The sequence below is a fragment of the Penicillium argentinense genome, assembly GCF_028826775.1.
Source record: "Penicillium argentinense strain IBT 30761 chromosome Unknown utg000005l_segment0_segment0, whole genome shotgun sequence".
In the NCBI taxonomy this organism is placed as follows: domain Eukaryota; kingdom Fungi; phylum Ascomycota; class Eurotiomycetes; order Eurotiales; family Aspergillaceae; genus Penicillium; species Penicillium argentinense.
In genome coordinates this window covers 3,774,276-3,785,000 of record NW_026622664.1, presented here as the reverse complement: position 1 = coordinate 3,785,000, position 10,725 = coordinate 3,774,276, and the positions used below count along the sequence as shown (strand labels likewise).

The window sequence follows — 10,725 nt, the reverse complement described above, 5'->3', positions numbered from 1 at the left end:
TTGGTACTGCCGTGCAAAATAACCAGAAGGCTCAGGATAAGGTAAGTTCTTCCCCCCACTATTCCACAGCAAAAGCAAAAATATCCGTAAGACAGAAACCTAATATTTGTGGCATACAGCTGATTGTTTTGAACGCTATCCCCACTCTCGTGGCCATTGCGACGACCGATTCCAACCTCGCTACCCGTAAGAAGGCCGTCTATGCCCTCTCCTCCGCTGTCCGGAACTACCAGCCCGCCATGAACGAGCTCACCAAGAGCCTTCCGGAGGGCTTTTCCAAGGATAAGACCGAGGCGGGTGATATGGAGGCTATTGATGAGGTTATGAACAAGCTCCGGGCTCACGAGGTCGCTGCATGAAGAGCTTTTATAGGCGGTGATGTTCCCTCATACATCTCACTTTAGCCGCATCCCGGCGAACAGCCATGAGGTTCGCTTCGTGGCCGTCAGCGGCGGCTGCTAAAGGCGCTCAGTTTGGTGATCGCAGCTGGATTTCTTGACTCGATTTGTGGATTGAAGCCGGCTGCATAGTTCCATACCCCCACCCCCCTGGTCAAGGGAGCCTGTCTTCCTTTGGTGTGTACACTGTCGGGGAGCAAAAGGTATAGGCTGGAGATGTTACCGGACCCTGGTTACGTTAGGAGCATTACGCAAGCTAGGGGTCCAGGCAGAAAAAAAGTGATTGGACCAGACATGTATATACCCCAGGACGGTTGTCCTACTCTGAATGAATTGCATGATATTGAAACAAACTTGGCTACCTAAAATTATTACTTGCAAACTATAAGCTAGTCACTCCCCACGTTTAAACTCTGGGATTAGGCTGCATATATATATCTGCTTGGCCTGAGCAGATAGCAAAGAGAAATTAAAGACATTATGAATCCCACTGAAGCCTAAATCCCAGAAAAGCAGAAATATTATCCAAATACAGTCAATATGCATGCACAATTATCATCCGTGAACTGAAACACTTGTGAACATTCAAACCCATGCCCATGTCCATGTGCGGTGCTGCATACCGCCAGGCCGTATAAACACCCACCGCCCGGCCCGACATTCCTCCGGGCACCCGTCGTCATCGCAAGCAGCTCCAACCCAGCTCAACCCCCATCGAAATATCAAGCAAAAATGGACGTCTCCAACAACCGACTCTTCCGCTTCTCCAAGCCAGAATGGCTCAATAACTCCGCCGTCCGCAATGCAGGCGTCTACACCTCCGGCGCACTGGTGAGTTCGACTCCACCTCCGACCCGCGCCCAGGCAGCGATCCGTCGTAAACGGCACATTGATACCGCGATCAAGACAAGAAGCTAACAAATTGGGAATGGGACAGTTCGCCGCAGGCTTCTTCTTCCTCATCGATGTAGCCGCCTTCTCGCACAGCCCGCGCAACGGCTCAGAAGTACACATCAAGTTCGTCGATTGGATCCCCGGTATCTGTTCCGCGCTGGGCATGCTGGTTATCAATTCGATTGAAAAGTCCCGGTTGCAAGCCGATAGCTTCAGCTACAGTGGGAGTGGGGTTGCGTGGAAGGCGCGCTTTGTGCTGTTCTTAGGCTTTGCGCTTTTGGCGGGTGGTTTGGCGGGGAGTGTTGTATGTTGATTTTCTCCCTTTCCGTCTTATCGATGGATTGGGCTGCTTTCTGGGTGCTCAAATGCTAACCATGTCTCTGCAGACGGTTATGGTACTTAAGTATCTCATTAAGGATTACCCGATTCAAACGCTTTACTTTGGTATTGCGAACGTGGTTGCGAATGGTCTGGTTATGCTAAGGTATGTCTTCCGAGACTTGCCGACTGGCTTATTCTTTCACCTTGGTTGTATTGTCGAAGGAGATGCTAATATTGCCTGCAGTTCCATCGTTCTCTGGGTATCGCAGAACATCGAGGATGACTACACCTACAATCTTGCTCTGTGAAGCAAAACTATGGCTTTGGTATCTAGCGTCTCATCGTGGATTGCTTTGTATTTTAAGCAAGTATTTATGACTTGGATGTTTGGTTCGCATCTCGGCTTAGATCATCTAGCTAGAGCTTAGCGTGGATGAATTCATTTCGTATGACTCTTTTATGACACTGTTGTATGTGGTTCCAGGAATTCACAGTCGCGTATCCGATTATCTACTTGGTAATATTCCCCGCCATCCAGCTAATTCCTACGATGAGCAGCCCTCGGTGTCTCGTGGTTAGATGCACAGGAATGATAATGTTCAACCCCGAATCGCTGATAAATAGCACAGAAATCCACATGTTCACCTTAAATTATCATGAGTTCTTTGAGATGTCAAATTGCATCAAATAATCAATCCGTCGAACGGGTTAGTGATTCTAAACGACTGAACTATGTTTGAGATGAAAGGGGAGAGAGATCATGTGATGGTGCCTGCATTAGCTTGAGCAAGGTGAGGCTGACTGGGAGGCTGGGCGACTTGCTGAAGCATGGTTCATGACCGCCTCGACAACCCCGCTGTCGCGACTCTAGGGCGGGCGATGCTACACCGTAACTCAAGGGGTGATACAGTGTATAGTGAGAACACTAACGAAGCAACGTCATGGCCCCATTCGAAAGAGTCACCAAGCGCAACATACACTCATGGTGGAGCGGTGATCAGCGATCTCACGGAAGGTCGAGACATAAACATCAGTATGAGCACAACCGCCGACTCATTATCTGGGATGCGAGGCTCACGGTTCGTCAGATCATATCACGGAGATTTTCCCGCTAGCCGACTCCTCTATCAATCGCTCTTCCACTCGCCCGATCTATTCAGCCAAATTCAAGATCAAATTGGTCGACTCTCCTCCGCCCTAAGAGCAACTGGCGACTATCACAGCAGACTATACGGAAGATAGTCATGAGATTGATACGGTGCTGCTGGATTGCTACAATGTGTTTGTGGAGTTATCCCAGATGAAGCAGCACTGCGATAGTGGGAATCGTCAGACTCAGATTAGCTGGGAGAGAATGACATCGGTGCACGACAACCTAGGGGAGATGGAGAAAAGGTTAATGTCATATGTTCAAACCTTGAAAAGGTTGAACTCCAGCATTGTCGAGTCATCACAAGCTAGCATCGAGCGCAAATTGAAGATTCTCACGGACGAAATGCGACAACGACATAGCTCGGCGGCCTCGGCAATAACCGGTGGCTCACTAGACTTGCCTGAGAAAGAGGCTTGGAGAGAAATTTGAATAGAACTGCAAGGCACCGGGGTTACGCCGGAGCTCTTCTCGCAACATCGCGAGTTCATCACTTCGACACTCCGAGACTTCTTAGATCAAGAAGCGCAGGGAGAACCTCACTTCTCAAAGGCCCCAGAAGGGTTGGAAGATTTCTCAAAGAATACAACAAGAGCCAGGACTGATTACTTCGCGACTTTACTAAATTCAGGAGCGAGAAATGTCGAGACTGAATCACGAAACCAAGTTGAAGAAGCACATATCTCTGAACCATTTTTCAAGAAGCCCAGCCGCATGACCCGGATACCATAATCGTTCACTCATGGTTACCACGAGGTACTCGATGTTACTCAGAGGGAGATTCCGCTGCTGTTGCAGAATTGCTAGCAAAGGGTGCAAAACCTTGATCGCGCGATACTCAAACATCGCAGTGCTGTCCGAAGCAGCTCCATGTGGGCACAAGGAATTTGTTGCTCGGCTGGTGCCCAGCTTTCCCTAGACACCTGTGATGGGAGCAATGATCTCGGCTGCCCATGCGGGGCACCTGTCAAGTTGTTGAGAGCCTACCGGACTACCTGGTGGGTAAGGGGCCAGCCGGATCCCTGGGATTGGTATGATGGAAAGCGCAATAGCACGCAAGCTTCGACAGGTAGACTCGACAGTGTGTAGGTATGTAGGATAGCATTGGCGCTACAGGATTGAACAATATGGTATTGCTGAATCCCGTTGAGTATCATTGCAGTTTAGAACCTACTATAAAGCACCTAATCAGAAATTGTGAACTCCTTGCAGAATGGAACGCGCCAGAACCATTCCATGCAGTCCGAAACGCCTAGCTAAATGTGTAAAATGCATCAATCCGTAAAGTCATAAGATCCCTTACCCACCCCCCAGGTCGTCAGCAGTTCAGTTCAAACTCAGTGGTCCTCGCAGAAAAGTCGCAGAATCTCATCGATACAAGTCATAGCCTTCTCCTTCTCCAGAGGCATAGGCGAAGAACCAGACCCGCCAGCGGGATCCTTGACATACTTGCGCAGTGCAAATGCAGCCGCTTTGTAAGTCGCGTGATACACGGCCTTGAACTCGTCATCGTCAGTCGAAGCACCTGGAGTAGGCGTCTCGGCACGAAGTGTTTCGGACTTGGTGTTTGAGCGGTGAAAGCCGTAGAGACGCATGCAGGTGAGGATGGTGCGGGTGATGATGTTTTTGTTGTCTGCGATTATGGTCTCTGGGCTCCTGGGCGGGGAGGATGGCGCGGTGGTGCCTGGCTTGTTTTTCTCTTCCACCGAAGATGCGCAAGAAGGTGCGGTAGTGCAATGGGATCCACATCGAGATTGCGATTCGAGGAACGGATTCGGGGTTGTTGCGCGCTTTTGAGGATCAGCGTTAGGGTTCATGGCTGCACTGGTGGTGCCGCGGGTAGTACCGCGGACGCTTCCTTGACGGGCTTGGTGAAGATTGGCACCGATCGAGGCTGAGCGTGATCTTCCTGCTGCGATACGGTCGAGAGATGGGAGACCGGGGGGCTCTTCGTCGGGCTCCCGTTTGATGCGAAGCGAAGAGATGTTTTGGGATGAGGATGAGGGACGGGAAGGTGCCATCATTTGTGAGACAGCCTCCCCGCCTCTCTGCCGGACCCGTCGGTGGTGCAAGGCAGCACTCTCAAAGAGGGTGGCTACTCGTTTTCGTTTCGGGCTCGGCGAGCTTATGTCCGGCAGGAACTCCGCAGGAGCAGAAGCATGTTCTCCGCTAGAACTTTGAGGTGGAGAGGGGAAGGCTTGCGCTTGCGTGAGGAGATTCGTTGAGAGAGGTGCCGCATAGATCCGCAGTTCATATGGCTTGGGTGCAGGGTTATTCGCGTTGTTGCCGTTATTAGTGGCAGTGTTGTCCTCGGACGGAGATGAGTGCGGAGGTGTGGGTGGTCGCGCGCAGGATGTTGCGTTGGATAATACGCCGTAGATCAGGAAATCAGAGATGATGGGGCCACTCTTCCTGACAGTGTTTCCGTTGACACTGACCAGTAGGCCAGCTGGGCACTGAAGAGACTGACGAAGATCCAGGATGTCCCCGTTCAGCCAGATCGCGCCTGTCAGCTTGCTTTGGAGCCATTGCGACGTCTGCGAGTGTCTCGAGTGTAGTTCGAGGCTCGGGCCAGCGCGGGCGTGTAGCGGGATTAAAGCCGGGTTTACAAAGCTTCGAAGTTCGAGTTGCGCATCTTTTGATACATCGCTTTGCCAGTGTGATGTGGGATCAACAAACCGGAGTCCTGGTTCGAGGTCAACGTAGTGCGCATATGGCGCACTGCTTACTACTTACCTTGCAGTTGCCGGTCTGAATCCAGGGAAATGGACCCTTCCCAAATATATCCCATATTCAAGACTGATTGGGCCGAGATACCCTCGCTTTCATCTTTGTGGTGTTGTTGAAGTGGGCGGTCTGGCTGACGTTCTGCTTCGACGCGCCTGGACGCGCGCAGTCACGTGGACTCAGGGCATTTAGCAGATTACGTGCAGCAAAACCACCACCACATACTACTTGATTTGGATATGCAAACAAAAAGACCCAAGAATTAATGCGTCTATATATACACTGCGTTAAAATACACCCAGAGTATCATAGCCAAGCAAATGCTAGCCACAGAGCCATGGCGAATTGACGCTGGGACCATCCCGCTTCAATCATTCGAAGGATATCGTGCATACGTCGATGAAATCAAATTATTCGCGCAAAAGAAACGTCATCATGAAAGGAAATTGAATGCTCGCGGAACCTACAAACCTATTTGGTAACCGAGAAGGAAGAAGGCCTTTACTCACTCCGCAGTCGATATCCATCATCCGCAATCAAAACTCCTCTTGTTCTTGGAAGAACATGGAAAAGCTGATGATAGTTCCATAAATAAGAAGGCCTCCGAAAATAGACATGATCATAGCAGGGATTTCAATCGCCCCGCTGTGCGCCAGAACGACCGGGAGAGCTAAAAGAGGGGTGTTAGCAACGTATTTGGGGTAGAAACAGCGAAAGTAGAACATCGGAACAAAGGGAACAGCATAACTTGCGCAATGCCCACATAGTCTTTCAAGCTGATCGCTTTGAATCTTCCATGACATCGGCTGTTCAAGAGACGGAGGGGGAGGGTGTTCGGAAAGCAACCAACTCACCAATACCAGTCAGGACTAGGAATCCGGTCATAAACCGCCCAAAGTCCATAGCCGAGTTACTCGAGCTGTCCATGAAATCGTCTGGGTTCGCACATCGTCCACAGATCCAATTGGGGAGCGGCGCAATGATATAGATTGCAACGACCAGCAGAGGCCAGTACTTGTGCCAGAGAGCAGAGGAGAGAATGACGAGGAGGAATCCGATCGCAAGCACCTGTACAGAGTCATGTCAGTCATCCTGATTCCAACGATGCAAGCTAGCGGGTGCGATCTTGCGTACAAACGAGAGCGCGATGATGGTCTTGAGTCCAGCCGCCATGATTGCGGAGTCGCCGAAGGTGTCCGGTCGACGAGACGAGATTAATGTGGTGATTGAGTTGCAGCGCAGGCGTCCGAGTGAGAGATTCAGCAGCAGTCGAGGAATGACGTCCCCATTGATCGGGATCGAGGGGAGAGGGAATTCGGAGGTGTGCGAGGAATGAGTGACGTTGGCGCCTGAAGGTCACTGGGTGCTGGTGCCTCAGGCCACCAGAGCTCCAATGCTTCACACCGCGTCACCTTACCTGCCTGGTCCAGCTTCCCCATCTCCGCCCCGAGTCGTTCTCTTTCTGTTCAGCTTATTTCACCCCTCATTGACTGTCAAGACCGATCTCGTCCTCACATCCTCTCGACTGATTAGTCTCTTTCCTTCAGGATGTTCAGAAACAACTACGACAACGACGCCGTCACCTTGTAAGACCTACCCCGACCACTCCGCGATTCACAATCAGCTACTAACTCAACACACTAAAGCTCCCCGCAAGGGCGGATATTCCAGGTCGAATATGCACATGAAGCAGTGAAGCAAGGATCTGTCGTCGTGGGATTGGTGAACAAGACACATGTAGTGCTGGTCGGCCTCAAGGTTCGTTCTCCATCCCGTCCCTCAACAAGGACAAGACAACACTGCAACGAAAGCACGATGAACTAACTGTCCCAATCCAGCGTAATGCCGAAGAACTCTCCTCGTATCAGAAGAAGATCATCGAGATTGACTCGCACATGGCCATTGCCATCGCCGGCCTAGCCTCAGATGCCCGCGTTCTCTCCAACTTCATGAAGCAGCAATCGCTCGGCTCGAAGATGACCTACGGCCGACCAATCCCCGTTGACCGCATCGTTTCACAAATCGGTGACCGCGCGCAGACCAACACTCAGCACTATGGAAAACGGCCGTACGGTGTGGGCCTATTGGTGGCCGGTGTGGATGAGGCCGGTCCGCACCTGTTTGAGTTCCAGCCTTCGGGCCTGACACACGAGATGGTCGCCTGTGCTATTGGCGCCCGCTCCCAGATGGCGCGTACGTACCTGGAGCGGAATCTCGATAAGTTCGCCAATTGCAGCCGTGACGAGCTGATTAACCACGGCTTGCTGGCCCTCAAGGAGACTCTGTCGCAGGATAAGGAGCTCACCGTTGATAATACTTCCGTTGGTGTGGTTGGACTGGCCCCCGAGGGCTCCAAGGGTCGGATCGAGAGCTTCAAGCTGTATGAGGGCCAGGAGACAGTGCCGTTGCTGGAGGCTCTTGAGCGGGCAGACGGTGCTGGAGAGGAGTCAATGGAGGTCGACTCATAATTTTCTGGACTTTTAATGATTCCGCGTAGACATGAATTAATTGCTTATGCTGTGCATTCTCTACGTCATGGACGCCGATAGTAAAGAGTAGTCATCCATTTCAAGCTCTTATGATCTATTATCTAGAGATGTGTCTGGATATGCAAAGTGTCCCGAAAGTGTAGTCTCCAAATCCCCAGCTCCGGCGTCCCGTCAGGACTCATCAAACATTATGTAGAGAAGTCAACCCATAATGATCAGTGATCCTCTTACTCCTCGCCCCAGTTCAGCTGCATGCGATCACAACTGCACTGGTATTCCAGCAGCTTAGGCCATACCTCCGTAGCATCACGGGCTTCGGCCAAGATTGAACCATTTTCACCATTGATGAAGCCCTCCTTGACTGCTTTTCGCACCCAGGCGAGTAGACCATCCCAATATCCATTAATGTTGACCAACACCACGGCTACCCGGTGAATACCGAGCTGATTCCAGGTCGTCATTTCCATGACCTCCTCAATCGTGCCAAATCCACCGGCAAGCGAGACAAAGCCGGAACCTCGGCCACCCTGCATCACCTTTGTTGCCATCAAACGCTTGCGAGTATGCATGTCGGGCACAATAGTCGTAATGCCGTACTCGGACTCGGGAATCCCGTATTCGTCGTCGGGCGAGACGATCCGCTCGGCAGCCTTGCCTCCGCCGCTCTGTTCTGAGTTGCCATTTCCATTGCCATTGCCGTTCTTTGTCGAGACCTTGACCAGAGCACGGGGAATGATACCATGCACGGCTTGAGGACCGGAGAGGGAAACGAGAGTTTTGGCGATCTCGCCCATCAACCCCATTGTACCGCCGCCATAGACTAGTTTGACGTTGTTCTTGTGGAATTCGCGGGCAAGAGTTCGGGCTGCCTCGAGGTGGGCAGGGTTATTTCCTCCTGTTGAGCCGCAGCTGAAGAAAAATGAATTAATCGAGGATTCATTCTTTGGTCCGTTGCAAGTCTTTTTGAGCTGAATTTTTACCAAGCTCTTTGGAGGGCTGTCTGTTGAGGGTCGGGGAGGGATCGGCGGATGAAGGGGGAGGGGCTATACGGTTGACTCACAATACGCAGACCACCGCAGGTCTCTCTTGAGTCATGGTGATCGAGTTTCGTGCAGATGTACAAATAAATGCTTATGGATAGACACAAGTGAAGGAAAGAAGTGCAAGTCTTCTTGTGACGAAGAAAGAACAATTGCAGGTTTTCGAGTTGGGGCAAGCATGACCCAGCTGGTCCCACTGCGATAAGAGATAAAAGTGACTCAAAGCGGGCCGGCTAGTTGGCCCTTCCGACTGGCTGCATTCCTGCTCGACGTACCAAGGCAGTAGTACTTCGGAGAGCCCAGACTAGTCCAGTGACTCCAAGTATAAGTGCATCGTGGCCTTTAATCAGCTGATATTGGCATGTCATGTCGCAACTGCCCCTACGTTCTTTTATGCTTCATACTTTCAAACCACTGGCAAAGAACTAGCCCCAGGTAAAATACTGACCATGTTGGTATTCTGTGTCTAACAGAAAGGGTATATTAATGCAAATTAACTCGCAACTCGACTCTTCTTCCGCTTTCCCTTGTTCTCCCCCGAGCTAGGCGGCGAATTACTCTTGTCCGAAGCCTTTCCAGGAGTGTCGACCCGGACCTGCGGTGTCGACACACGCCCCGGTACAGAGGGCGTGTTAGCGGTGGCTGGACCCGGTGCTGCCTTTGGCGCAGGCTTCGCTGCAGCACGATCGTTATCGCTTCCATTTCTGGACAAAATGAACGAGCCAGGTTCGCCCTGCAAGGGAGTCTCGTCCATGAACTCGTCGCCATAACGGGTGAAAAGGCTAAATGCATCGGCAAGGCTGCGAGTATCTTGGTAGCTGGTACTGGAATTCGAATTTCCGAGACCAGTCTTGCTAGAGCCTTGTGCCTCGGTACTCGATTGTGTTTGAGATGGCATGTCCGGCATGGGTGTGTTTTCCTTGCTTTGCTGAGAAGCTTGCTGACCAGGTTCGGCGGTGCGGGTTGTCGGTGGCATGTAGGTGTGTCCGTGCGAGGACGTGAAATTCGGGAGGGTTGATGCGGTTTTCATGAATCGCGATAGAGACGTGACGGCTGAGAGCTGGTAGTGAGAAGCGTTAGCACTCTGGTCCGTTCTATAAAAGTAGACAACCTGAAGGAGAAGCTGCGTACAATTCGATTGCCGACCACACTGGAAATTGACGGTGCCATGTAGATACAGTCGCCAACAACAAAGTATGTCGAAACGATGGTCACTTCGTCGTCCATTCCACCGCGCTTCCGCCGGTTCTGCTTTCGAATGACCCAGACATTTGACGGCTCGTGAGCGAAGCGACCGTCGGCCTGCGCCGCTGCCTGTAAGGGATCGTAGCTGACGACAAATTCGAGACCCTGCATCGTCTTCAACCGGTCTTCGAATGCTTCGCGCGTCTCGATGAAGTGACGGAAGGCTTCGTTGTAGCTTGCTTGGATGGCGAGAGAGGCATTGTTCGAGGTAGGATCAAAGAAGGGAGATTCGGCGAAATAGAAAAGGACTAGATAGTCGCATAAGAGATTAGTACCCTGAAAGCCAATTTCGACGGGCGCGCTTACTATTGTTGGAGTGCAAGAATCCGCCCATCATTTGGACGTGCGGGGGAGACCGCCAGAGGATCTCCTCCATGGCGGCATCTTGGCCAGCCATGACTGCCTCGAGGATATCGTGTCGTTTCGACACCGGAATAGCCCGAGGCAAATTTCTCTCAGCT

General features: G+C 51.6%; 7 protein-coding genes across 7 annotated transcripts in view; 3 read left to right on the top strand and 4 right to left on the bottom strand.

Annotated features, from left to right (window-relative positions):
- Window positions 1-359, top strand: part of fes1 (Hsp70 nucleotide exchange factor FES1) — a gene marked incomplete at both ends in the record, with an annotated part of 720 nt that extends 361 nt beyond the window's left edge. The window contains 2 exons of the mRNA XM_056618697.1: window positions 1-41; window positions 120-359. The exon at window positions 1-41 is cut by the window's left edge and continues 361 nt beyond it. Of these exons, the coding sequence (XP_056474856.1) occupies window positions 1-41; window positions 120-359 (281 nt within the window). The remainder of the gene's footprint in view (window positions 42-119) is intronic.
- Window positions 360-1,130: 771 nt separating this feature from the next.
- Window positions 1,131-1,921, top strand: N7532_006202 (UPF0220 family protein; the record flags this gene model as incomplete). The annotated part of the gene is made up of 4 exons (XM_056618696.1): window positions 1,131-1,229; window positions 1,336-1,596; window positions 1,679-1,776; window positions 1,858-1,921. 4 exons carry the CDS (start codon window positions 1,131-1,133, stop codon window positions 1,919-1,921), a joined length of 522 nt encoding a protein of 173 aa, XP_056474855.1.
- A 2,179-nt stretch (window positions 1,922-4,100) lies between these two features.
- Window positions 4,101-5,554, bottom strand: N7532_006201 (uncharacterized protein; the record flags this gene model as incomplete). The annotated part of the gene is made up of 2 exons (XM_056618695.1): window positions 4,101-5,449; window positions 5,500-5,554. 2 exons carry the CDS (start codon window positions 5,552-5,554, stop codon window positions 4,101-4,103), a joined length of 1,404 nt encoding a protein of 467 aa, XP_056474854.1.
- A 472-nt stretch (window positions 5,555-6,026) lies between these two features.
- Window positions 6,027-6,837, bottom strand: N7532_006200 (Vps55 family protein; the record flags this gene model as incomplete). Its single annotated transcript, XM_056618694.1, has 3 exons — window positions 6,027-6,160; window positions 6,345-6,558; window positions 6,625-6,837. Coding segments are annotated over 3 exons (561 nt in total), but the record flags the coding sequence as incomplete, so codon positions are not given.
- A 201-nt stretch (window positions 6,838-7,038) lies between these two features.
- On the top strand, window positions 7,039-7,958 carry pre5 (proteasome core particle subunit alpha 6; the record flags this gene model as incomplete). The annotated part of the gene is made up of 3 exons (XM_056618693.1): window positions 7,039-7,076; window positions 7,137-7,248; window positions 7,329-7,958. The coding sequence occupies 3 exons, from the start codon at window positions 7,039-7,041 to the stop codon at window positions 7,956-7,958; spliced, it is 780 nt and encodes a 259-aa protein (XP_056474852.1).
- A 248-nt stretch (window positions 7,959-8,206) lies between these two features.
- On the bottom strand, window positions 8,207-9,074 carry N7532_006198 (LOG family protein; the record flags this gene model as incomplete). Its single annotated transcript, XM_056618692.1, has 2 exons — window positions 8,207-8,888; window positions 9,040-9,074. 2 exons carry the CDS (start codon window positions 9,072-9,074, stop codon window positions 8,207-8,209), a joined length of 717 nt encoding a protein of 238 aa, XP_056474851.1.
- Window positions 9,075-9,512: 438 nt separating this feature from the next.
- Window positions 9,513-10,661, bottom strand: med6 (mediator complex subunit MED6; the record flags this gene model as incomplete). Its single annotated transcript, XM_056618691.1, has 3 exons — window positions 9,513-10,079; window positions 10,151-10,512; window positions 10,571-10,661. The coding sequence occupies 3 exons, from the start codon at window positions 10,659-10,661 to the stop codon at window positions 9,513-9,515; spliced, it is 1,020 nt and encodes a 339-aa protein (XP_056474850.1).
- Between the last annotated feature and the right edge of the window lie 64 nt (window positions 10,662-10,725).